Source organism: Populus trichocarpa, chromosome 13 (assembly GCF_000002775.5).
Source record: "Populus trichocarpa isolate Nisqually-1 chromosome 13, P.trichocarpa_v4.1, whole genome shotgun sequence".
NCBI lineage: Eukaryota > Viridiplantae > Streptophyta > Magnoliopsida > Malpighiales > Salicaceae > Populus > Populus trichocarpa.
In genome coordinates this window covers 912,245-936,953 of record NC_037297.2, presented here as the reverse complement: position 1 = coordinate 936,953, position 24,709 = coordinate 912,245, and the positions used below count along the sequence as shown (strand labels likewise).

At 33.9% G+C, this 24,709-nt stretch overlaps 7 protein-coding genes across 9 annotated transcripts; 2 read left to right on the top strand and 5 right to left on the bottom strand.

Annotated features, from left to right (window-relative positions):
* Window positions 1–533: 533 nt before the first annotated feature.
* Window positions 534–1,278, bottom strand: LOC7478935 (uncharacterized). The gene has a single exon (XM_002318951.4). The coding sequence runs from the start codon at window positions 1,164–1,166 to the stop codon at window positions 639–641; it is 528 nt and encodes a 175-aa protein (XP_002318987.4). The 5' UTR covers window positions 1,167–1,278; the 3' UTR covers window positions 534–638.
* Window positions 1,279–3,299: 2,021 nt separating this feature from the next.
* On the bottom strand, window positions 3,300–5,600 carry LOC7478934 (bidirectional sugar transporter SWEET17). Its single transcript, XM_002318950.3, has 6 exons — window positions 5,295–5,600; window positions 5,154–5,190; window positions 4,841–5,051; window positions 4,401–4,562; window positions 4,153–4,272; window positions 3,300–3,642 (listed from the first exon to the last, which is right to left on the bottom strand). The coding sequence occupies exons 1-6, from the start codon at window positions 5,326–5,328 to the stop codon at window positions 3,472–3,474; spliced, it is 735 nt and encodes a 244-aa protein (XP_002318986.2). The 5' UTR covers window positions 5,329–5,600; the 3' UTR covers window positions 3,300–3,471.
* Window positions 5,601–8,289: 2,689 nt separating this feature from the next.
* Window positions 8,290–10,255, bottom strand: LOC7478933 (bidirectional sugar transporter SWEET16). Its single transcript, XM_002318949.4, has 6 exons — window positions 9,907–10,255; window positions 9,762–9,798; window positions 9,442–9,655; window positions 9,169–9,330; window positions 8,743–8,862; window positions 8,290–8,644 (listed from the first exon to the last, which is right to left on the bottom strand). Exons 1-6 carry the CDS (start codon window positions 9,938–9,940, stop codon window positions 8,492–8,494), a joined length of 720 nt encoding a protein of 239 aa, XP_002318985.2. The 5' UTR covers window positions 9,941–10,255; the 3' UTR covers window positions 8,290–8,491.
* Window positions 10,256–11,132: 877 nt separating this feature from the next.
* Window positions 11,133–13,377, top strand: LOC112323876 (uncharacterized). The gene is made up of 7 exons (XM_052446504.1): window positions 11,133–11,155; window positions 11,215–11,281; window positions 11,412–11,471; window positions 11,531–11,829; window positions 11,940–12,084; window positions 12,811–12,896; window positions 13,098–13,377. Exons 1-7 carry the CDS (start codon window positions 11,133–11,135, stop codon window positions 13,375–13,377), a joined length of 960 nt encoding a protein of 319 aa, XP_052302464.1.
* Window positions 13,378–14,070: 693 nt separating this feature from the next.
* LOC7478932 (uncharacterized) lies at window positions 14,071–14,994 on the bottom strand. Its single transcript, XM_002318948.4, has one exon. The coding sequence runs from the start codon at window positions 14,638–14,640 to the stop codon at window positions 14,152–14,154; it is 489 nt and encodes a 162-aa protein (XP_002318984.2). The 5' UTR covers window positions 14,641–14,994; the 3' UTR covers window positions 14,071–14,151.
* Window positions 14,995–15,963: 969 nt separating this feature from the next.
* On the bottom strand, window positions 15,964–17,040 carry LOC7481721 (fasciclin-like arabinogalactan protein 12). Its single transcript, XM_002318947.4, has one exon. The coding sequence runs from the start codon at window positions 16,911–16,913 to the stop codon at window positions 16,113–16,115; it is 801 nt and encodes a 266-aa protein (XP_002318983.1). The 5' UTR covers window positions 16,914–17,040; the 3' UTR covers window positions 15,964–16,112.
* Window positions 17,041–19,402: 2,362 nt separating this feature from the next.
* Window positions 19,403–23,297, top strand: LOC7481720 (uncharacterized). 3 transcript variants are annotated; one of them, XM_024583854.2, is made up of 5 exons: window positions 19,403–19,613; window positions 19,824–21,620; window positions 21,712–22,010; window positions 22,096–22,158; window positions 22,534–23,297. In XM_024583854.2, the coding sequence occupies exons 2-5, from the start codon at window positions 19,970–19,972 to the stop codon at window positions 23,161–23,163; spliced, it is 2,643 nt and encodes an 880-aa protein (XP_024439622.2). In that variant the 5' UTR covers window positions 19,403–19,613; window positions 19,824–19,969; the 3' UTR covers window positions 23,164–23,297. The 3 variants fall into 3 exon arrangements, with proteins under 3 accessions (XP_024439622.2, XP_024439623.2, XP_002319505.3); XM_024583855.2 differs by having other exon boundaries at window positions 19,821–21,620; XM_002319469.4 differs by having other exon boundaries at window positions 19,403–21,620.
* The last annotated feature ends 1,412 nt before the right edge of the window (window positions 23,298–24,709 follow it).

The following is a 24,709-nucleotide window of genomic DNA, read 5'->3' as shown; positions in this document are numbered from 1 at the left end:
GTATTATCAGTTAATGCCAACCAAATAAAGCCATTATTCCAATTCAAGCATGCTGCTCTTTTTTTATTCCATGTTCCTTGAACTGGGCAACGGATACCCTTTTTCTAACTTAAAAAATGACAGCTTGGGAGAAGATTTAAGGAAACAACTAGCTTTGATTTGAACAATAAATAACAACAAACCTCATTACAGTGCCATCCCCATTTCTTAAAGGTTAAGAAAACCTCATCACCGACTAAATGCTGAAAATTCTTACTCTTTCATTCCCATCAAATTCCACCAAGAAACCATCCAATCATTTTCATCACAAAAAAATATCATTTCAATGACATGCACCCTCATTTCAGTTTCAACACAACTGTTGTGAATTAGGCACAATTCAATAAATTCCTTAACCAAAATAAAAATTCCCACAATTGTTTCTACACTGATCTATTTCTAATCACACAAACATGGGCATTAATAACAAAAGGAGCAGCAATAAAGGGCATAATCCTGTGACAGCCCACGCGAAAAAGAGAATTTTGAGACAATTTACGATAACAATTACAACCCAATTCAATTCATTCTAATCAAACGAGAATCACAGTTTTAAAAACCCAATAGAACAATTCAACGATTGAAATACACAGATCTTTCTAAGAAGAGGAAACAAAAGGGTTTGATCTAATCTTGCTCACTTTCCTGGTCTTACCACCACAATTCAAACCACAACCACATTGAGGACACTCTTCAAAATTATCAACTGAGAAATCAGCACCAGCAATTCCAACAGAGAATTCAAGATCATCACCATTTCTTGTAACATCAATAATATCAACCCAAAAAAAAAACAACTTCACGCTAACACCTTCCAATCTTGAAAGCCTCCCTTTTGATATGTAACCGTTGATAGTTGACTTGTACCTTAACTGGTAAGATCCTTCAAGAGAAAAACTACAAGTTCCATTCCAGAATGCAGAGAATTTACCTGTTGTTGTGTCAAGAGAATAGCCAACAACTCCTTTAGGAAGTAGTCCTTTAGGGAGGTTGTAGTCACCCAGGATATCATAGGCTGTAGGGTTTTGATCGAGAAAGTTTGTTTCTTGCAATAAAGATGATGATGGTAAAGATTGTGAAAGCATGAGAATGAGGCAAAGAGCTGTAAATAGTAAAGGCAAAGCCATCTTTCTTTGGAGTTCTTGATTGGGTTTCCTGGGTTGTTCTTTTTGGGAAGATAGGAACAGAGTTTGTTTATGGGAAGGAAACGAATGATCAAATGGAGAAATGGCTTTGCAATTTTTTTTTTTTAAGTATCGATAATAAAAATAAAAACTATTATTTTAATATATTTTAAAATAAAAAATATTTTTTAAAACAACCATTATAATAATATTTAATTGTCTCTTGATGTTTTGTGTGTAGAACAAAAAATAATAATATAAAAAATATTTAGGTACTATTAATATTTTTTAATAAAAAAATTTAAATTGTTGGTACATAGATTTAATGTGACTTGGTCGCTTTAATATATTTAAAAAGAATTTTGATGACCGATAAAAAATATAATTTGAGTCAAAATAAATATTCAATTAATTTTTTTTTAATAAATATGAATTAACAATATATTAAATTGATTCAGATCAACCTGTCAATACGCATACCAAGTCATGAGATCAAAATAACATTAAAAAAATAAATTAAAATAAATTATGAAACTCAATTTCTAATAAATTCAATGTTAAATAGTGAAAATAAAAAAAATTAATTAAAAAAAAGACTTTAGTACCGAGTTAACCAATTAAACCTGCAGTCTAAATTATAAATATAAGATAATTTCATGAAAAGTAAATTAAAAAAATTATAAAATTTAATTTTAAATAAACCTAACATTAAAATATACAATTAAAACAAAAAATATAGATTAAAATTAATAAGAAAAAAGAAAACATATTCAAGTGAATAGTATTATGGAAAGAGAAAACCGTAAAAACCCCTATTTCTTTGGTTTTTTTTTGTTGATGGCAAATTTTTTTTTATTCTCTAGACGGTGACTAGTTGAGTTGTTTTTTATTTATGATTATTAGGTAGTATTTATTTTTTAGTTCAATCTAATTTTTTAAAATGTCTCTTAAACAATTAAAATATCAAATTGATAATATATAGATATTTTCTCGTGAATTTGATGTGATAATGTTAAAAATAAAAAAAATCTAAAATAAATATATTTGATACATTTTAAATTGAAAACTACTTTTGCGAAAGCAACATACATTGCATTATCAAACACATTGCATTGTGGTAATATTTTCAGTTGTGTTTTGAAAATATAGATTTTAAAAAATATATAAATTATAACTTTTTAAAACCAAGATTTCAAGAGATGATCTTGATAAAATTCATGCAAAGCTACGATGTGTGTTAATCAATCAAATATTTTTATATTGAAATAAAATATAGATTGTACCGCATTACATTATACATGTTTTTTCAATTAAAATGTATTAAAATAATTTTTTTATTTTTTATTTTTAGTTTTAACTCATCCAAAATTACTTTAAAAACTATATTAAAACACAAAAACAAATAATAAGTAAAACTCTTGCAGATGGGCCTGTAACCTAGGTTGGTTTAAGGTTAGGTGGGCTGGTTTCTTGTTGGGTTTAAGGTGATGTTAGGGCTTGTCTAGACAGGCTTCGAAGAAATGGGTCCTTGTTTGCTCTCAGTTTTGAGCTTTGAGATGGGTTATGATTGTTCTTTCAAATACCATGATACTGTCCCCCCAACGGATTGGAAAGATTCATTGGGTCTTGGGTTTGGATCCGGTTTTCATCGAATACTCTAATTTATTTATTTATTATGTAATTAGAGAAATTCATTTTTATCATGTAGATCAAGATTCAATGAGCCGTTGATTAATATTATATATAAAAAAGAAAATACTATCCTTGCCGTACTGGAATCCCAATGATGCGATATTTCATATAAAAAGTGTTATATTTTAAAATATTTTTTTATTTAAATATATCAAAATTATATTTTTAAGTTTTTTTAAATTTATTTTTGATATTAGCTAGCACATCAAAATGATTTAGAAATACAAAAAAAAAAAAACTAATAAATTCAAAAAAAAAAAATTAAAATTTTTTAAAAATATAATTAGACATAAAAACAAATACGGTCCAAATAAAACAATGCAACCCCACTTGCATTAATTATTATTTGATATGATAAATTAATAGCTTTTATTAAATAACATTTCTATTTAGTCCTGACTTAAACTTAAAGTTTAAATGATGTATTTATTATTAATTAATACATTTTTATAATCTTAAAAGTATTGATTTATAAAGGTTTAACTGCACATAAACATGCCAACAAACAATTTTATTTCTGTCCAACCTCCCTTCTCCCATTAAAAAAAAAAAAAATCCTGTTCAATTCAATCTGGTCTCGTCCTATTGATATGCACGCAACCAACAGGCAAGGCCTCTATGCTTCATTATTTTCTCTAAAATGGCTGGAAGATGGTAAAAGGTGTTCATGCTGTGAACCATGCTCTGAATCCTTTGATGCTGTATTCTTTGATGACTTGGGTTTCCAATATATTGCATAAAGTATTAGTTGAGCTGCTCCAAGAAAGAATCCAGCCACATTTGCCACCTATAAATAATCCCAAGCTCTGATTAATTAATTTATGAGTAGATAGGTTAACTATATATTAGATTGTTAAATTAATTCTTAATTCTATATATTATTATTTAACATTAATCTAATATGAAAAAATCTTCAAGTTTACAAAATGATGGGATGGGATTAATTTTTGACAAGATATGTACAAGCACTTACTAATTCATAAATACAGAAGCTCTAATATATATATATATTAATTAAATGCAGCCTAATTGATAAATGATAAAAAAAAGAAGAAGAAAAGAACATGATTGTGGATTATTGCTTGTCAATTAGAAGAAAAAGTAGGATTATGAAATGGGCCATGTATTGATCATGGTCAATCAACATTATTTTTTATAATTTTTTTTAAAATATATATTTAAATAAATAAAGGAAAAAAGTTATTTGTTTGTGTTATAAAATATTATGTTATATTGTATTATATATTAATAATAAATATCATGAAGAAGAAGATGATCATGGTGTCGTTGTACATACTCCTAGAAACCAATCTTTCTTTAGCACGGCGTAGCAAGTCCACACCCCTCCATTCAAGAAAACGAAAAGGGAGAGGAGGAAAGGCATATACTCCACACTTTTAGTCCTCACCACTGTTTTCTGCAATCAAATCAACAAATTTAACTGAATTGTGAATCGACCCGCTGGATTAATAGGATGAAACCAGGTCAACTTCAGATTGAAATGTTTTAATTAACTATCGAGGAAGAGGCAGAGCTTCTTCTTACCATGGCTGCAAGAGGAGAACCATACATGACAACGTTAAGTCCAGCACCCAAGAATCCTATGATATCGATCTTCATATCACCCTGCAATAATAACTGGCAAACCAATATTGCTGCTGCTAGAAACCCCACATCCAAAATCCCAATAAGCATGGCAGTCTTTGCCTACAAGTAATTTGTCATGAATGGTCAGCATATATATTCATCAACATAATATATTCCATATTTTACATCAATTGTCACGAATTCATGATCATGACATTGAGTACTTAACCAGAAAATGCCTTTTGTCATTTGATCCAATAGCTTTTCTTTAAATAGAAACAAATTTGATAAATAATTATAACTCTCGGTAGAGTATTAGAACAGAAAATCCATGAGATAATGATCTCTCGGTTCTAAAGCATTTTTTTGTGATGAATAAAATTCGAAAAGATCAATACCCTAATTCTTGGAGGTGCAAAAACAAGGAACAATGTCAAGAGAACAATCTCAACGACAACACCAAACCCATTTATAGTGGCCACGAGAAACTCTCCAGTCTTGATAATACCATAGTAAGTCCACAGGGAAGAGTTTAATAGTGTGCAAATGTAAGGAAGGCTCTCAAATTCTTCAGTCGATCGATGCTTCAAAATACGCCGAAATACTCCCCTGAAATATTCAAAATACGGGTTGATCATCTGAACTTGTCAATGACTAGAAAAGAGATCAATATTCTAGATTACGAGGATGAACATAGATTAATTTACTTACACAGGAGAAAGAAAGAGTAACACTGAAATAATATTACCTGTACGTAATAACATATATATATTAGCAAAGATCCATTTAGTTAATTTTCTTTGAATGGAAATATATATAGTTGCAAAAACCAGCCAAAACATTTTCTTTTACCTAGTGCTCCAATAATCAAACTGAGACTTTCCATGCTGTCGAAATGATGTAATTGTCTCAAAAGGGATTGTATATATCGTGGGGTTTAATTTGTTGAATGAAGCTTGATCATAGGGATTATGAAGAAGAAGAAGAAGAAGAAGAAGAAGAAGAAGAAGAAGACGAAGAATTTGCTGGAGGAGAGTCTCTGAAGCCTAGCTTTGAAAATTAGGTAGAACTACATGTGGCTTTAGAGCTCATCCACCATGCAAGTTAGTGCTACTCAATCATCTCTCGTCTCTGTATGTCTTTTCTTGAAGGTCTAATGGCGACTTTATTAAAAGCATAGTGCTAATGTTCTCCATAGTAAAATAATTATTGTATTTTAATTGAACTATTTGTATTATTGACCAGTTAATTTAACCAATTAAATCATAATTAAATTGATCAAAACCGATCTTCTTTTCTTTAAAATGTTTTGTTCTTTACATTCTATCAAGAAAAGAAAAGAAAAATATTACCTATGAATTGACTTGTTAACTTCCTATATATATAGAAAAAGAGACATGAATCATGTGGGAATTATTTAAGCAATTTCATGATATAGTAATTTAAGAAATCTTCAACATGACATGAATTAAAAACTAGAGGGAATGACATCAAACATCATTTCCAAATAATTTAACAAGATCCTATGATCTTTCTGATAGTTATCTCTCAAGTTATAAAATAGAGTACTTATATTAATCACATGCTTGTATCAGTAATTTCTCCTGTATCATAATTAGTCCGACAATCACCTTCGAGAAAGGGAATTCAGTCGAATCTTTCCAATGATTTGGGAAAGGATCGACAACTTTGGGTGAAAAATTAGCAGTACTTGCTTGCCAGGGGAATGCCACTGGAGGGAATGTTTCGTTGAATAGTTAGCCTAAATGGTTTGTTGAAAAGTGGTTTGTTGACTCGTTGGTGAAACATTGTATGCCCAATGAAGGTACCTTTTCTTTGTATCAGGTTCATTGCCTATCAAATCAAAAACATTTTTTTTTTTTTTTTTCTCCTTCTATGGTCTCAGGTTCAAACCTTATGGTTGCTCATATGATGGCCACTGGAGGTTTACATGGTCGTTAACTTCAGGGCCCGTGGGATTAGTCGAGGTGCGCGCAAGCTGGCCCAGACACCCACGTTAAACTAAAAAAAAACATCTCTTTTTAATATCATTAATTTGCTGTCTGCTGGCATTTGGTGCTGTGTTCATAAAATTTTGTTTGCAGAAAAGCTTTCTCTCTTGGTGTGCTAAAATTCGAATAGGCTGTGGACGGTAAGGAACAGAAGGCTGAAGGTGTGCCTGGCAAATCCTCTTCAGCAGAGGTTACTAGTGGGGTGATTCAATTAGCCTGGTGCAGATTGCAGAATTTTGAAAAATGCTCTTGAAAAGTCCAAGTTCTGCTTAGGTTATAGAATTAACTAGTTCTGTTTTCTGCGATTCGCTGCAGATACAGATTTCAAGGTGTCAGTGACATCATTATAAGTTTGTTTTTGTAAACACTACACAAAGATAACCCGGTCGTAGCGGATACGAGTAAAAACAAATTTAGAAGATGAAAATCTTAAACTACTTTGTTTTATTGAACGCAAAAATAATAATAAAAAGCTAGAGTATGGATAATTCTTTTGCAATATCATTAAAATTTATCTAACATGTCAAATTTTAATCTCCCCACCCGATTATTTGCATAAATCAAGCATTAAATTAACCATTTAGGAGCTGTTTCGATATAATCATGTTGGTTTGATGGGGTTAGAGACAACCCAAATAACCGATAAAAACACGAGTCATCTTTTAAAAAAATCAGCATGATATATTTTATTGTTTTAATTTTGATGTAGAGACATAACAAGCCATCTTTGGTTAACCTAGGTTAGACTTAAAAATCATGATCCATGTCATGGACACGATCATATAATACGCTAAACCACTCAATCATCTATTTTTTTTTATTCCCCTACCATCATTCTCTTCCCGATTGGGCCTACACTAGGATTGAGTTGGATGGATTTTGAGCCGTATTGAAGATGTTTTGGATAAATAGATATTAAATTAAAAGAAAAGGGTTTGGACTCACGTGGAATGAAATTCGAGAATCAAGTGATGAGTTTTTACTTTTTATACAATGAGGGACCAAAGTAAAAAAAGACAAAAAAAATCTTTGGCACGTGTGGAGGACCTGATGTGTTATGGCAGCACGAGTAGCGTCCTCCGATCTCAAAAAAGGGTCCTGGTGTCTCTAATTGTGTCTACCGATCACTTCCATTATAATTCATGTGTGGCGGTTATTTCTCTTCTCGGTGGCGCTGACGATCAATTTTCCTTCTCTTTCTCTCTCTATAGCTTTTTGTTTTTTTTTTCTTTTTTTTAAAGGATTGATTTTTTTTCATTTGTCAATTATAATCCCTCGAGTTTTGATTTCTTGAGAAACAAAAGACCCAAATAATATTGGGCAAAATCAAGCATGAGTCGAATGATATTTGTTTTGCACTCTTGAGAATCTCACGGGGAGTTCGTTGAAACAAACCATCAATATTAATTTTAAAATAAATAAATATAGAAAGATAAAATTAAAAAAAATTAAAAAATATAACAATGTCAAAAGTCTTTCTTTAGTTTTTTCTCTCCAGAATTAAGAAAACTTTTGGAATTTTCTTTTGTAAAATTAACACAATAAATTAAAAAAATTAACAAAATAACACAGGTTCAAATTTTTTTTATGAAATAACACCGTAAAAAACACAACATGGTCAAACTGTATCGTTTCTGATTTAACTAGTTGACTGGTTCATAATGATCAGTAGATTAATATTAAAATCTCTTGATCTAATTCTTTACCTAACCCGGATTTAAAATTAAACCATATAAAAGTTGCTTTAACATAATTTGATCAACTTAACATCTTAAAAGACAACCTAGACGACAAAAATCTAATAATGAAATTGAGAAAAAAAAGGGAGGAGAAAATGAGAAAAAGAAAAGGAACTTCATTATTCATACATGAAGAAATGAAACTCCACAAATCAGGCCAATTCTTTTGGCAGACAGAGATAATCTTCCACTCTTTTTATTTTTCTTTGATACATAAAATAAAAAGGTAAATAAAATATCCGAGATATTTTTGATAAAAAAAAAACATGGTGCTCACATCACACCATCCTCGACTTTTCTAGGAAACCAAATTGGAAGATGGGATAAGGGGCTCATGTTTACTTCCGTCCTCCAAGTTATCAGATATTTTCTCGGAGGACCTAGGCTTCATGTATGTGACATATAAAATCAACTGTGCTGTCCCCAGAAGAAACCCAGTTCCATTTGGTATCTACATATGATCCAAAACATGTTGCTGTCAGCACTCATTAATAAAGACAGCAATCATGCTGTCAATTAAATGATGGCGGGGAGAAGATTCTAACTCACTCCAATAAAATAGTCTTCTGTAAGAAAGGCATACACAGTCCAGACTCCTCCATTTATGAAGAGAAAAAATGATAGCAGGAATGGCATGTACTCCACACTCTTCGTTGCTACCACTGTTTTCTGTACATTTCAAGCAGACCAGACATTAATTTCACAATTATTGAACCAAGCTCGGACATAGCTCAAGTCCCGTGTTAGACATGTTGATTTTTAAGAAGTTAAAACTAAATAGTGTTTTGATAGGATTGATGGATTTTGACAAGATCAACTTCTACCTGGTTAATTAGGTTCTATATCAGCGAGTTTATGGATTGACCCAGCGAGCATGACCGGGTTTGATGACAGTGATTAAATCTTAATTAGTTGATTGATTCTGACACCGAAGAGGTGAGAACATGACAATTAAAGGGAAATTGATGATCTTACCATAGCTGAAAGAGGTGATCCATATGTGATCATACTGAAGACAACACAAAACATGCCTGAAATATCAATCCTCAATTGTCCATGTAAAATCAACTGCATGAGCAAGAATGATACTGCAGGAAACACCAAATCCAGAACTCCAAATAGTATGGCTGTCCTAACCTAATGTTACATACAAAAACACGATGAAAAAGATCAAGATCACGAAGAGATATTGATTTATTCTTGAACATTAACACGGGTACTGGCTTCACTCTTTAAATCGAAACTTACCCTTATTTTCTGAGTAGATGCAAACATCAGAAATATCACGATGAAAACAAGCTCAACCACAGCACCAAAACCATTAATCGTCGCAACAAGCACGCTGTTCGGCTTGATGATTCCATAGTAGACCCACTGGTATGCGTTAAGTAACTTGCAAATGTAAGGGATGCTTTCAAACTCTTCAGTTGATCTGTTCCTTGCAATTCTCCAAAACGTTTTCCTGAAAGTTTATTCCACATATCAATATTTCATTGGAAAACTTACATTACAAAACAACTATCTTGATTTTTCACACACACACACAGACACACACGATCAGCTCTTACGCTGGAGAGAGGTAAACTAGACCAGTGGTGATGTTGCCTGTAAACACAATAAAGAAGAAGCTCAAAGTTCATGAGTTTTTCGTTGCATAAATCTAAAACTACAAGAAGATATTCAAGCTCAAATTATTGGTCACCACAACTTTACCTAGTATCCCAAAAAGGGTAATTATGCTAAACATGGTGCAGAAAGTTTCGATAAATGTAATGGATCAGTCTCTTTGTGGTTTGAACTTTGAAGAGTAGATAGATAGCTAGCTTGAGCTAGCCTTCAATCATCATTCATGGACGCTCGAGAACTTTACAAATTTATCCTCCAACTCTAAGGATAAAAAATGTTAACAGAAATGGGTACTTCAGAAAATTCACACAATTAGATATACCTTCAAGCTCAGTACATATCAATACAATTCATAAACTCCAAATGGGTATTTCATTGAGATTGACCCGACCACATTGATGGTCCCTTTTCTTTTGATTGGTCCTTGACAAGGAAGGGACACCTGGTTGCAGGGGATGTGGATCTAATGGTTGCCATAACGTTTAAGCAACGAAAAGAAGAGTTTGGGTTGCAAGTTTTGCACACAAAACGATGCCGTCTAAAGAGTAAACGATGTCATAGGGCTCAGAATTTGAAGAAATTAGTGGTGTCTTGAATATTGTCTATTCAAAGTACATGACAGTGGTGTCTTATATTAATGAAGTAGGTGGAGATGTTCTGAATGAAAAATATAAAAATAAAGATCACATCCTAGTTACATGGTCCATGGACATGTTTAAGAAGATCGATGCAGGCATAGCATAAATTTAAAAGACTGAGTTTGTTTTTTAGTTTTTTCTTCAAAAAAATAATAATATTAAATTAACATATTTTTAGTTTTTTTTAATGATTTTAATTTGCTAACATTAAAAATAAAAAATATTATTTTAATTAAAAATATTTTTGATAAGCATTATGCGCACTAATAGAGCCTTAAACTTGGCCTGGGTTTCGAGTTTTGACCAGATCATCGGGTTACCCGGGTTAATTCTATTTTTTTTTTAAAAATCAAAATGATGTCGTTTTAGTAAAACAAAACAAAAGTCAACGGGTTGCAACCAGGTTTTTGACCGAGTCTTACCCGGTCAGCCGGGTCGCCGGGTCACCCCGGGTTTCGACTTCCTCTATTTTTTTAAAACCCGGCCTGGTTCCAACCTCGGGTCAGCCAGGTCCTAGATCGACCTGCTGGGCCGGGCCGGATTTCAAAACTATGCTACATTAATTTGTGTTTTCTTTTTCCTTGTTACGAGCTACATTATATGATTTTCAATCACATTCTGGATTCAATTATGATTTCATGGATATGTTGTTTGCAATTCCCAGTGAATGATCAAATGGGGCCAATTGAACGCGGAAGGTCCCATAGCGCTGGCCTCTTTCTTACTGGGCTATGTCTATAACTGTATCAATTTTCAGAAAGCCTGTAACAGGGCCTTCATGGCTAGAGTTGCTGGGGGCACAAGATTATTTTGGTCCTGTTGAGGTTAGAAACTTGCAAAGAATGCTTCAACTGTCTGACTCACAGCGGAAAGAAACATCAAGGAGAGGAATGGAACCCATGTCTCCGAAGGGAATTTGGTGCAGATTGATTTTGCAATTTCACACTAAACAAGCAACGCACTGGAGATGAAAACGATGCCTGGAAAGCTGTTCTTATTGCTCATGATCTGCCGGTATATTTTAATGCTTCATGGTTTTGCCCTGAACCTTATTCCCCAAACCAGTTTGCCAGCTACTTGGACATCTCCAATCAGTGCAAGTCGCTTTCTACCAAACCATCAATCAGCCTTGGCATCGTAGAAAAATTATGGATGCTGCTTTTCTTCAGCACGCTGAGGAGAACTATTTGACTAGGAAATCTTCCATTTCACATGTTCATCAAATTCGTCTGTCCCCATCTTCTGATACAGCCTTTACCTCATGGTGGTCAGGCTACTGGGCTAAAGTTGTTCCGAATCTCTCAAAGGTTCAGGGCAAACTTGTTTTCAGATTTCGAGTGCTCCCAAACAGACCTATAAGAGACGAGCTGGGGTACTACCGCAACAATTGCAGAGAGATAGCTTATTGTTTTACTCCCTTTTCCACCATTCAAGCATTAATATTTTTGATCGTTTATCAACAGACCGATATATGAAGCGCAGAAGGAGAAGCGTTTCTGTTGACGTGGAAGGATATGCATCAGAAGAAGAGGAGGAGGAAGAGGAAGAAGCAGAGGAAGGCAGTGAAAGAGAAGCAGAAGAAGAGGAAGAAGAGGAGGAGGAGGAAAAGGAGGAGGAACAAAAAATAGTAGTTGTAGAACAAGAAGAAGGCACTGAAAACTTGGAAAAAGGATCAACCTCGTAAATCTGTTACATGTGAGGCAATCGCTGTATTCAACTTGGCCTTTAACTCCATTTACTAACTCGGAAGCTGAGTTTTAAATTCTTATTGCCTTGACTGAATGGTGCAATCATGGAAGAGGTATCCATCCTTTGAAACTTCCTTTTAACACGCACGACATTGAAGTTTAATTTTCTGTTGCTTTTTTCATTCAAAATATGTGAATCATTTTCTCACAGAGCTAGGACACACTGGACTCTTACAAAGAGACTACAGAAAACTAAAATCTAATGAACTGCAAAGGAAATTTATTCCATCTGTTAAATAGATCCTACAAGTATCTCTAGCTCTAAAAAATGTAGGAGGTCTTTATCAGCATGTCTACCATTTGATTATTTCATAGAAGAATCATTCATGGAAATTCCCAACACATTGTTAGTTGCATGCAATAAGTTATTTCTTTCGTCACATGCATGATAAATGTATGATCATCTTGGTAATCTAAGGAGAACAAAATGGAAGGATGTCCTTTGCAGATTCATTTTAGCCCAAGATAATTGATATCTGCGGTCCTCATACTTTTCTTAACATCCTAAGAACTTTTGTTCGTAAATATTCCTGATGGTGTGACACAGTGACAGGGTATTTTGTTTTGCTTTAAAATCTTGTTCTGATGATGTAGTTCTTTTGCAGGATGCCGTTAAAGAAAGGGGCACCACAAGAGCAGTCCCTACAGATGTTGAACAGTGCAGAAAGACACTGAAAAGATATTCGGATATGTCTGTAGAATCTATTTTCAAGGATAATGAATAGAGTAACATGGAGAAAGCTGTTGGCACTCTTTATTATATTTCAAGGGATGCCTTAGAGGCCTCAATTCTAAGAGATCTGAGGAAATAACTAGTTAGTCTCCAGGATAAGATCCATTCTCTCACGGATTCCATAAATTCTGCTAATGCTGAACTAGATCCTCTTTGCAGACAAAATCCTGACTTCACAGCAATGTTAAACCAGGAGAAATTAAATTTACAAGATGAAGAATCGAATCTTTCAGAGTTCAGTTGCGAAGAAAGAAGTCTCAAAACGGAGATTGAAACACTAACTGCAAAGCAAGAATCGGCTGTTTTTAAGATTACTTCGAATGAAAAGAATGCTGACAAGACAAAGCAGAAAATGGAAGGGATGAAGAACACAGATGGAAAAGTCAAGAAGGATGAGCACATTTGTTTCCAATGGCAGAAAGAGATGCGTGTCAAGTGAAAGCAACTTCCATGAATGCCAAGAGGGTTTTATTCAAGTGAAATCTTTCATTTCCCTTTTCCTAAGACTTGTAATGTGAGCTTACAGTACATGGCTTTTGATCAATCAATGAACTTCAGGTAATCTATGTGCTGTTGCTGTAGCATTGCTGAGACAGTAGATTAAACTGAAAACAACATTGAAAAGAATATATATGGTGGACAGGCTTTCTTTCATTTGTTGGCTAGTTAAACTGGCACTTTCATATGATTCTTGTAGATAGATTTATCGACATGTTCTTTCATCCTCTGTTTTGCTTGCACCTCCGTTTTCAGCTTTCTTGATTCTTTGCTAAATGAAATTTTCATGGAGAAACAAGAGATCTCTCGTATCTGGTTTGTAGATATCGTTTGTTATTAAAATAGTTTCTGCTTTTTACTTAATTATATAAAAAAATAACTTTTATTAAGCTTTACATATAATTACATTAATTGTATTTTATAAAAACTAAAATAACTTAATTTTTATTTATAAAAACTGTTATTTATTTATTTTATATAAAATAATCCATCTCATCGTAATTTTAATAAAATTTATTTGATAAAACACTTAAAAAAATAGAAGTGTTAAAAAAATAAACATTAATCCTAACCAAATTAAGAATTAATCAACACATGCAAAAGCTAATTAACGAAAATTAAAAAACAGTACCCCTTAATTAATAGTTCACATAATTAGTTATTTATCTTTTAACAACATCCTTACATTTCTCAAAATTAACAAAACAGTACATCCTTAATTATCAATTACCAGACGAGGGTCAACCTCAACCCTAGCGACACCATGCCTTCCTTCAACAGCCTTAGCCACCTCAATTTCTCCAACAACCACACCAGCCACATCCTTCTCTTCACCCTTCACAATCTTCTCTTCCACCACCTCATCTACATAGTTGGGATCCTTCTCATCGATAGCAGGCGGTGCTGCAGCTTCCAGCTCGATCTCCGCCTCATCATACGGTCCTTCCCATGTGAATTTCCCTCCGTGGCCTGACTTGGGTGGTGGCCTGCCTATCCCACCTTTCCCATCTACAGGGTGCCTTTCCATGCGCATCACCCCTTTGTCCATCAGTTTCTTCTCCACGTACTTGATGGTGTCTATGTTGTGTGTCTTCAGCTCGGCTTTCTCCACCTTTTTCTTTCCTTCTGCATCTCGGCTCACTGTCTTTATCACCACTGTGTCCTTCTTGTCGTCAATGGCCTTCATCTTGCTTGCTGTGTGCATGGTGTTTCTTGGTTCTCGATGAAGGGTTGACGCTGATTGGTCTTCTTATATAGAGAAGGGTTTTCCTCTTGGGATTATATCTAGAAGGAGCTAGAAAGATGATGAATGTCTAAATGGTTCAAGGAGGAGCTAGAAGGTTCAAGCACTTGGTGTTCTGCTTCTGTTGCCATGTGTTGTTGTGTCTTTCTTCTGGGCAAACCTCATTATAAGTCCCCCAACTTTGTATAGTTTCTTGATTCAGTCCTCCAATTACTGATTTTTTGTTACATTTTCTTTTTCCTATTAGTGAAATGTGGAGTACATTATTATTAATATGATATTTAATCTTGATTGGAAAGTTATAAATATGTTTTGTGAGCTAATCTGTGCAAAGTTTCTCTGAATTTTGAAGGTTTTTGATGGACACTCTCTGAAAGATTTTTTACGAAAAATTTAACCTTCGAATTGAATAAATGTTTTTAAAAATTAACCTTCGAAATATAGGGTACTGTTTTGATGGATTTTTTTTATTATATTCTATTTTTTTCCATTAAATAAAATTATGTGAGTTGAATATGTTTTCTTGTAAAATATCAAAGTATTATAAAAAAATTGGTTAAAAAAATTTCAAAATCAACCTCCACTAATAATATTGTGACAAAAAAATAATTTACAATGTAGAAAAATCATAATCAAATTAGCCATCGGTAGTTTATATATATTCTTTAATGATTCTTTTTTTTAAGCATGTGGTTTACATATGATATTTAATGATTGTATTGGATAAAATATAATATAAAAGATGTCAATCAAAATACATTATAGTTCAAGGGTTGAAATAAAAAATAAAATAAATTAATTATCAAGGATTAATTTGATGATATGTTGTGACTGATGTGTGAATATATATATGTGGTTGTTGATTTATGGACTTGAAGATGTTACTATTTAATTACTTAGATTTACTTCCTCTTCATTTCTTATTTTTAAATATCATTTTGATATTTTTTTTTAACTCTTTTTAATATTTATAAAATATATTTTAAAAAATAATGATTCTTAAAAATCTTGTGTCCACTAAAATAAATAAGAGATATATCAATAAAAAAAATTTGTGATTTTTAATTATGGACTCTAATGAGTTAAAAACTTTATTTTTAAAATTATTTTTTATTTAATAATATAATAAAAAAATACTTATAAAATTAAACAAATTAAATATTAATACGTATGAATATTGATTCAACAATCCAACCTCCATCGTAGGAGATGATGACACTCGGATGATAGTAAAAAAATAAAATAAAATAAGTATCGAGAAATTAAATAAAATCTTTAACTCAATTTTAATCATAAACTCAAAGCATAAAAACTGGATTCAAGATAAAATCGGAATTATTCAACAGATTCAATATATACAGCTCAGGAAAATAAAACATCAAAACCAGACCCAGCCCCAACAAATATCATCTCAAGATTCATAACCTTTTACATTACAGAGCAAACATTGCAGCAGCAAATATGGCAACTGATCCCACCACATGATTTTGTGTGAACATAAGTGCACTAGATGTATCCACAGGGGCCACGGGACTCTCTACGGTTGCTGCAGGAACTGCCTTTGTAGGCTTTTCTGGTGCAGGTGCCACCGGTGCTGGAGCTGGAGCCTTTGAAGCAAAAATGTCCTTAGGAAGTAGCACCTTCTCAATCTTATAAATGGCTAGCTGGTTGTCCGTGTATACCGTGCCGGATAAACTGGTATTGGTAAGTCCTGTGGTTATGTTCACTGAGTTTGGATAACTTGTGACATTAAGTGGTAACCTATTACCTGTTCCAGCCCATGTTCCGAGAGGGTTACTTACGGTCTGGAACTGGGAGGTCGATAAGAAAGTAGGAACTACATGGAACTTCACCAACTCAGACTTGTCACCATCACTTAGAGTGTTGAGAGTTCCTGATTTGAGTTCCGAAAATGCGCTATCAGTTGGTGCAAAGATGGTTACACCAGAGCTTGAATCATTAAGTGCGGAGAATAAGTGGTTTTCCTCTTGGGTGGATCTCAAAAGGCGAATAAAGATCGTGAAATGGCCAGCCTTCTCAAGGATTTTGGTGACGTTTGTGATGCCGTGTGGTTGAGCTGCCTGTGTCGGGGTTGCAGCTGGAGGTTGTGCTACAACTACAGCTGGTGCCTGTGCTGGGGTTGCAGCTGGTGACGTCTGAGCAAAGGTAGTGGTACAATGGAGGAAAAGAAGGAAAAATGAAAAGGAGAAGAGTGAGTAGTACTGTTGCTTCATCTTTATATTCTCTGATATCTTGAAACAATAGTACTAAAATACCAATGCAAATTAAGCTCGATCGATCGTTGAAGTGTTGATGTGTGTAACGAAGGGATAGAGTGAGGTTTTTATAGTGGTGGGAAGAGGATCAAGTTAGGTTTAATGTACAATTTTAGTTACAAACTAGGTTATTATCTAGCACCTTATCTTGCTTCAAAAGGTGGAGGGTACTGTCAATGGAGAAGGAAATTAATTTAACAATGCTGCAGCAACTAGTTTGCTTGGAAAAGCAGGAAAGAGATTTCAAGTGGGTGTGACAGCAAATGAAGATGTCAATGATTTTCAAAATTATAGCTCTCAGCATCAACAGGAAGAATAGTTTTATGATTGATAGAGCCTTCAGAGACATGCATGGTAGCTGAAGATAGTGCAACATTCACTTGCATTTTTGGTAAATACCATATTATTTTTTTAATAAAAAAATTGATGTTATGGTGTCGAAAGTATTGTTTTTTTAATTTACGACTGGGATTATAACTCTAGCTAGTAAAATAAATTGATTTTATGAAAAAAGCTATCACTATAAATAAAATAAAAAAACCTTTTTTCACCAATTAAATATAAAAAAATAAAATTTGATAAAAAAATAAATAATTAACATAAGTTAACCTAGGTTAGTAGAATGAATATATATATAACTTAGCTAGACAATAAAAGATGAATTGTCTCGAGTTAACCAGCCAAACCCGAGTTGATAGAAAAAAAATTAAAAAAAATCATAAAACTAATATTTTTTTAAAAACATTAATATTAAATAATAAAAAATAAAATAAAATTCATTCCTGGATCCTAGGTCCTGGTTGGACCCAATAGACTATGTCACGTTTAATAACTCTAAAGACTATCTGGGTACTTTAATCTAGTTCAGTGCATTTGCACTTGATGTTATTTTTGATTTTTCATCAGTTAAGTTGCCTACATAACTTGAATTTGTAAGCCCTCCAACTTTCTAATTTTCATAATTTGAGTCCAAATCATTTTAATTTTGAAAATCTTGATTGAATTTATGTAATTTTAGGACTGGATTGAAATTATTTATACAATCTCTTTTCTAAGTTGACAAGTCCTAATGCACAAATGGTGGATTTGGTACAATAATCTTGCTCTTTGTTGCTTCCTTCACCGAGTCAAGATGGAGTCAATTGAAAAAACCAAAGGTAAATTGAATAATGGTGCAGTCAGTTTGAATATACGCTGTTCTTTTCTTACCAGTTATAATTATAATATATTTTTACTATCATGCATGAAATGTTTTTCAATAATAATATAAAATCCTATTTCTTATTTTATATATTATAATATATAATACATTTATAGTCCTATCTAAGACGTGCTTGTTAAATATTTTTTATTGCACTTATAATTAAAAATATGAGCATGATTGAACAATTATAGCATGCAAACATCAATTACAAATTAATTAGTTTTTTTTATGTATATTAAGAATATGCCTTTCATATATTGAATATACCTTTCATATCGCTATAATGCATTTTGATATATACATATAATTAAGTTAAATATTAGTTTTTAATTTCTAGATGATTTAAAATTATCCGATCTTATCGCATCTTATATATATATATAGAAACCGTCAGCATTTTAACGTGTACACTGATCTTGATTTGTCAACGGAATAAAATGAGCTGGAAAGCTCGATAATACATATATAAAAAAATAATATTTTAAAAAGAATATAAAAACATTTTAACTAAAATATTTTGTAACCATTTGTCTTAATATTGAATTAGTGTAGACATTTTTGTATGAAAATTAGTGAAGTTTATTGATATAGTTGGGTTGAGTTTGAGTTATAATTTTATTTAATTCAATTTTTAATATTTTATAAATTATAAATTATATATATTTAATTTTTTTATTTGAGTGAATTAAATATAATGAGCTTGGCTAATTTCTTTTATAAATATTATAGATATCAAGAGTTAAATTTATATCACTAATTTTTAAAGGTGTGATGACACTTTTAAAATTAAATTAAATTTTCAAAATATTTATCGTGATTATATTCTAATTACCTCCTCCTACCTTTCAACAATGAGATTTTTAAATAAAATAAAAATAAATACACAATTCATAAAATATCAAATGTAAAAATTAAAAAAATATAATGTATCTGGATTGGATTGAGTTGATCAAATTTTAAAATTCTGACTCGTTATCTTATCAATGATATTTTTTTCTTAGGTTTTTTTATTCATTATTATCTGTACTATATATATTATTTGATTTTGATAAATTAAATAGAGTTAAAAAAAATACAAATATTATATATGAGTAAACTTTTTTAAACACGTCTAATGAAAATCATTGAATGTGTTGATATTACTTCCAAAAATAGGTGGGACGTGGGAAGGAAATCTAAGAACAAAGTGCTCGTTTGTCTACATATTAATTTTAAGTTTCAAACTGTATTTAACTAAAAAAAATTGGGTTTGCTCGACTTGGTAAAAAAAGTGGAGTCTTTCTCCACTTAATAGGGTCTGTAAAATCTAAACCCCAACCCCTAGCAAGTCTCCCCTTCTTCTTCACTTCTACACTCTACTTTTTCGGCAAGAAGTGCCCTTTAATGCAGCACTGCATTTGCCTATACCTGTGTTTCTCCTTCATCTAGCTGACCAGCCATCTCCACTATTCCAGGTCAAGAATCTTCTCTCTTCCTTTTCTTTAATGATTATCGCACTGGTTTATAGACTACTGATTTCCCATGTTAATTTGCTATAAGTTTGGTTCACTTAAGAACTTGAGATATTGAAGTGGGAATCTCTTTTTCTTCGTAGAAAATAAGAATTGGAATCATAGATAAAATGGGGATTTTGTTTTGGTAACATCAATTATTTATTACAGCAGGCTTGATTTCATGTAAATTAAATGCTAGTTTGGACTGGATCGGAATCAGAATAGTATTAGTAACTCCAAGTGAAGCGTATTTTGATGTGATTTTAGCGGATTCTTTTCTTGCCGTACAAAGGGGGAGAAAGGGTGCGAACTGAATTATGGTTAATAATTCAAAGATTTCAAGGATTTGTACAGTACCTAGCCTAGTAGGTGATTGCGGTGAAATTCAGGAATTGGCACTGGTTTCAGGTGCTGCTAATCTTGAGGTTCAGCAGGCTTATGAATCACATGACACAGCAACTTCATTGAGTTTGGGTTCGGGTTCGGCTCGGTGTTACAAGCTTGGTCCGTGTTTTGATTCGCCATCATCTGTTGAAGAAGATAACAAACCTGTGGCTGCAAGGTTGTCTAAATATTACCCTTCTGAGAAAGCCAAAATTCTGGTGCAGAATTTCTCAAGTTTGGTTTCGTGGCATAGTTGGTGCAAAAATTCCAGCCCAATTGTTGGATGGCATCTACCAGATGAAACTTACTGTAATTGGGTTAAGAAGTTGGAAAAGAGACTTGAACAGAAATGGCGTGACCTCCGAATTTATGAAGCGATTATGCTGTCTACACGTCTCATTTCCTTTGACAGTCCTCTCATGTCTGCACTCATGTGTTTTTGGGACAAAAGTTGCAATGCTTTCCTCCTCCCTGAAGGTCCGATGGGCATAACAATGGAGGATGTGGTCGCAATCACCAGTTGTTCCCCAGTTGGCATTGAGTTATCTACATTAGGGACTGACCCGCCAGATGTAAAGAACACTTATCTAGGGATTGGTGTATCTAGTTACGGCAATTTTGTGACTAGAGCTATGGCGCTCAGAGATAAAGAACAAGAGGAAATGGCTTTCTACTTGTACTGGATATGCAAGTTTGTTGTTTGCAATCGCTCAGTCATGGTTCTGAAGGGCTTTCAATGCGTGGCTGAGACCATCTTTCATGCAAAGGGTCCAATAGCGCTTGCCCCCTTCTTACTTGGCCTTGCCTATAATTGCCTAGGCAACATTCTCAGATCAGATTTCAGTGAACATGTGAGTGGGCCTCTATGGCTGGTCGTGCTATGGGCGCAGGCTTATTTTAATCCTATTGCAGCTAGTAGTATTTCTACACATCTTCAAATCCCTAGGCAACAAAAATTTAATAGCATATACTCATATGGGGATTACATAATTTTCAGCCAGGTTCATTGCGAGAAAACTTTCGGGGAATGTTTCAACTATTTAACTGACAACAAAAGGAAACGCCAAGGAGAGGAATGGAACCCATTTCTTAAAAGGGAATTTGGTGCTGACTGGTTCCGTACTTTCACGCTTCATCAGAAACACACTAGAGATGAAAAGGATGCCTGGAAAGCAGTTCTCATTGCTCGAGATTTACCAGCATATTTTAGTCCTCCTTCATTTTTCCTTGAACCTTACTCCCCAAATCAGTTTGCTAGGCAACTTGGACACCTCCAATCAGTTCCTGTCCCTTTCTACCAAACTATCAACCAGCCTTGGCATTCTAGGAACACTGTGGCTGCTAATGTTCTTAAGCATGCAGAGAAGGACTATTTCATCAGAAAGTCTGCGATGTCACAGGTAAATCAGATTCATTGGTTCCCATCTTCAGATCATGCCTTTGATTTTTGGTGGTTATGGTGCTGGGCAAATGTTGCTTCATATGTCTCTGAGGCAAAGAAACATTTTGTTTCCAAGTTTGGAAATGGTCCCAGGAAGATGCATAAGAAACGCCGTGCAACACGTACTCAGAAGTTGCAAAGAGGTATCTTATAACTCCCCTCCCCTCTTTTCAAGTACATTTTAGAGTTCTGTTACTCAACTGTTAGTGTTGGTATGATAATTTATGTGGACAGCTCCAAAGCGTAGAGCAAGAATGGTTTCAGCTCTTTTAGAACCATCCCCCGAAGGAAGAGGTGGAGGAAAAGTAGAAGTAGAAGTAGAAGTAGAAGAGGAAGAATCATCGTCGTCGTCATCAGAAGATCTGCCTTCTAATAAAGAAGGAAAAGGAAAAGAAGTAGAAGATTGCGAAGAATCATCATCATCAAAAGATGATGATGATGATGATGATGATGATGAAGAAGAAGAAGAAGAAGATGATGATGTTGATCTGCCTTTGACAAAGTTGCGACATCAGAAGCCCTCTGCTGATGAAGTAAACATTTCTTTCAACTTAGCCATTTAAGTCCATGATGAAGCGATTTGGAAACTGAACTTGAAATTTTATTTTGCCTTGATAGAATGACATGACATTAGAAGAGTATCCATCCTCTGAAGATCCCGTAAACACTGAGCATGATCAGGTATTCTTTATTTTTTTCAAAAGAATGAATAAAAGAAACAGCATAAGCTTTGGAGAACAATTTGAGATACAAATTATCTTGAGTATTAACTGAGAAAGCCTTAGCTTTCCGTCGTAGGCAGCACTTCACTATGTAGCAATTTGTTCAACAAGATCATCTGGTGCCTGACCACCGTTGAAATTGAATTCTATCTGTTATTTCTTTCCATCTGCACCTGATAAATGTAAGAGCACCATGGTGATCAAAGACAAACAGATGGGCATTTTCTACTCCTGATTCATTTGTAGCCCAAGATTATCCAGAACTCATAGTCCCTACTGTCTTGATCCAAAGCACTTTGCTTTACTGTTAGAATCTTATGTATTTCTTTTGCAGGATGCCATTGGAGAAGGTGACTTCACTCCTCAACAGAACCATGGCCCAGCTGTGAATGTTGAACAACAGAGAAAGAAGCTTAAACAATACATGGACATGTCAATAGAGTCCATCTACGAAACTGATCAATTGAACAACATGGAGAGAACTGTTGACGCAATCTATCATCATTCAGGCGATGCGTTAGAGACCCCCATTCTGGGAGATCTAAGGAAACAACTGACTGGCCTCAAAAATAAGATCCCATCTCTCTTGTCTTCAATCAAATCTGCCGAATCTGAATGCGAGTCTCTTCACAAACAAAATCCTGATCTGCCAGCTAAGCTAAACCAAGAGAAACTGGCATTACAAGCTGACGAATCACGTCTTTCAGAGCTCACAAGTGAAGAAGCTATACTTGAACTGGAAATCCAAAAACTAATGGCAAAGAAAGAATCAGTTCTTTCTCAGAAAACCTCAGCAGCTGAGAGGGCTGAGAGGAGAAAGCAGAAAATGGAAGAGCTCAAGAACATAGAGGAAAGCATCAAGAAGGCAGAGTACAGTTGTTTCCAAAAGAGAAATGAAATGAGTAAAGTAAATGCAACCATTAACGCGACTTTGATGGACGCCAAAAGGGTTTTGTTCAAATGATTTTTTTTTTCTTTTCGTTTAGCAAATACATGTAATTGTGAACCTTGTAGTACTTCTTGCCTTCTGATCAAACAAAACAACATTCAACGTTATATTTCTCAAATTGGAATGACATGTAATGTAGGTTTTTACTTGCCCTTTTGCTGCTCTACTTTTTTCTCTCCTGATATTTGTTTTATTCATGTGCTTTTTGTTTTTTCGTTTTTTTCAGCATCATTGGTAATATTAATTGGTGTGCTGTTTTGATCACATCATTCTTAGAATGCTAGTTGTTCCATGCAAGGATCATAAACAAACTTATTAAACATGGTCAATCCAATATGATGTCGTTTTAATCCCATTTCTTCAGAAGCAGAGATCAGGTCATGAGGAGGAGGAGAAAGAAAAGGAAGCAGATTGTCCTCTAATGGAACCACCTTTTGATGGACAGGCTTTTGGTAGTTTTCAATTTACTTGTACTGCTTAAGAATTTGCGTTCTTATGCGAAGGTTGCTGGATTTCAATGGAGAACCAGAACTTCAAGAAAGGATAAGAATGGTTAATATGCGGTGTCCGCGTAGTATGTAGTAAAGAGGGCACTGCCAAGTCTCGGGGAAAAAGGTCAAGTTCTCTGAGGGTGGGGTGTGATGTGGGGATTTCTTCTAGCTTGCACAAGGATGGTTGGTGGAGGATCAAAAATTTTCAGATTGGTCATGAGATTGGTCTGAGTGCTACCCCATTCCTTGAGCGACAGCATCTATCAACGTCAAATGATGGATCGGGTGTGGAGGAGGAAGATGAGGAGGAGGGGAAAGAAAAAGAAGAAGCTGGTCACTCATCTTTGCCTAATGGAACTGAAAATCCTTTAACACAATCACCGTATGATGGGCAGGTTTTTCGTTGTTTGCAAGCACTGGTGCCGCATCTGAAATCTTATGCGAAGGCTGTTGGGTTTCAATGGAGAACCAGAACTTCAAGAAAGGATAAGAACAAGGGTGGAATATGTACTGTCAGCATGGTATGTAGTAAAGAGGGAGCCAACAAGTCAAGAGGAAAGAAAAACAAATTACGTAGGCCATCACTGAGGGAGGGATGTAATGTTTCAGTAACTTCTTCCTTGAAAAAGGATGGTTGGTGGAAGATTAACAAAATTAATTTGCTACATTGTCATGAGAATGATCCCAATGCAGCCCCATTCCTTCAGAGATATAGAGTGATTCCTCCTCGCATGCGCTATCCATTAGTGTTGGGGGGGTCTCAAGAACCCAGTCCTGATAAGGTCCATAGAACTCCATTACCTTGTGATAATGCTTCACGTTCGATAGATGATGCAATAATGGGAGAGCAACCATCCTTTGAAGCTCCATTTTTCAATCAGTTTCTTTTTGGAAAATGAATGAATTTCATAATCAACAAAACGTCAAAATCTTTAGGAATTAGGGATCATTTCAAAATACAATGCAGCTTGGACTTGGATATCCATACCCATGAACCACTTTCATTTCCATGTCAGTCTTGGCTATTTGTAAAAAATTCCTGCATTTTTCCCACCAGATTTCAAGTGCCC

Excerpts from the sequence above, each read along its gene's own strand:
- LOC7478935 (XM_002318951.4), bottom strand. The coding sequence starts at position 1,166 with ATGGCTTTGCCTTTACTATTTACAGCTCTTTGCCTCATTCTCATGCTT.
- LOC7481720 (XM_024583854.2), top strand. The coding sequence starts at position 19,970 with ATGGTTAATAATTCAAAGATTTCAAGGATTTGTACAGTACCTAGCCTA. Across the intron at positions 22,011-22,095 it reads AGAAGCCCTCTGCTGATGAA|AATGACATGACATTAGAAGA; the intron begins GTAAACATTTCT and ends TTGCCTTGATAG. Across the intron at positions 22,159-22,533 it reads TAAACACTGAGCATGATCAG|GATGCCATTGGAGAAGGTGA; the intron begins GTATTCTTTATT and ends TTTCTTTTGCAG.
- LOC112323876 (XM_052446504.1), top strand. The coding sequence starts at position 11,133 with ATGGGGCCAATTGAACGCGGAAG. Across the intron at positions 11,282-11,411 it reads ATTATTTTGGTCCTGTTGAG|CAACGCACTGGAGATGAAAA; the intron begins GTTAGAAACTTG and ends ACACTAAACAAG. Across the intron at positions 12,085-12,810 it reads AGGAGGAGGAACAAAAAATA|GATGCCGTTAAAGAAAGGGG; the intron begins GTAGTTGTAGAA and ends GTTCTTTTGCAG.
- LOC7478932 (XM_002318948.4), bottom strand. The coding sequence starts at position 14,640 with ATGCACACAGCAAGCAAGATGAAGGCCATTGACGACAAGAAGGACACA.
- LOC7478934 (XM_002318950.3), bottom strand. The coding sequence starts at position 5,328 with ATGGAAAGTCTCAGTTTGATTATTGGAGCACTAG. Across the intron at positions 5,052-5,153 it reads TTACTCTTTCTTTCTCCTGT|GGGAGTATTTCGGCGTATTT; the intron begins GTAAGTAAATTA and ends TGAATATTTCAG. Across the intron at positions 4,563-4,840 it reads TTGCACCTCCAAGAATTAGG|GCAAAGACTGCCATGCTTAT; the intron begins GTATTGATCTTT and ends AATTACTTGTAG.
- LOC7481721 (XM_002318947.4), bottom strand. The coding sequence starts at position 16,913 with ATGAAGCAACAGTACTACTCACTCTTCTCCTTTTCATTTTTCCTTCTT.
- LOC7478933 (XM_002318949.4), bottom strand. The coding sequence starts at position 9,940 with ATGTTTAGCATAATTACCCTTTTTGGGATACTAG. Across the intron at positions 9,799-9,906 it reads TACCCTTTTTGGGATACTAG|GCAACATCACCACTGGTCTA; the intron begins GTAAAGTTGTGG and ends TTGTGTTTACAG. Across the intron at positions 9,331-9,441 it reads CATCTACTCAGAAAATAAGG|GTTAGGACAGCCATACTATT; the intron begins GTAAGTTTCGAT and ends ATGTAACATTAG.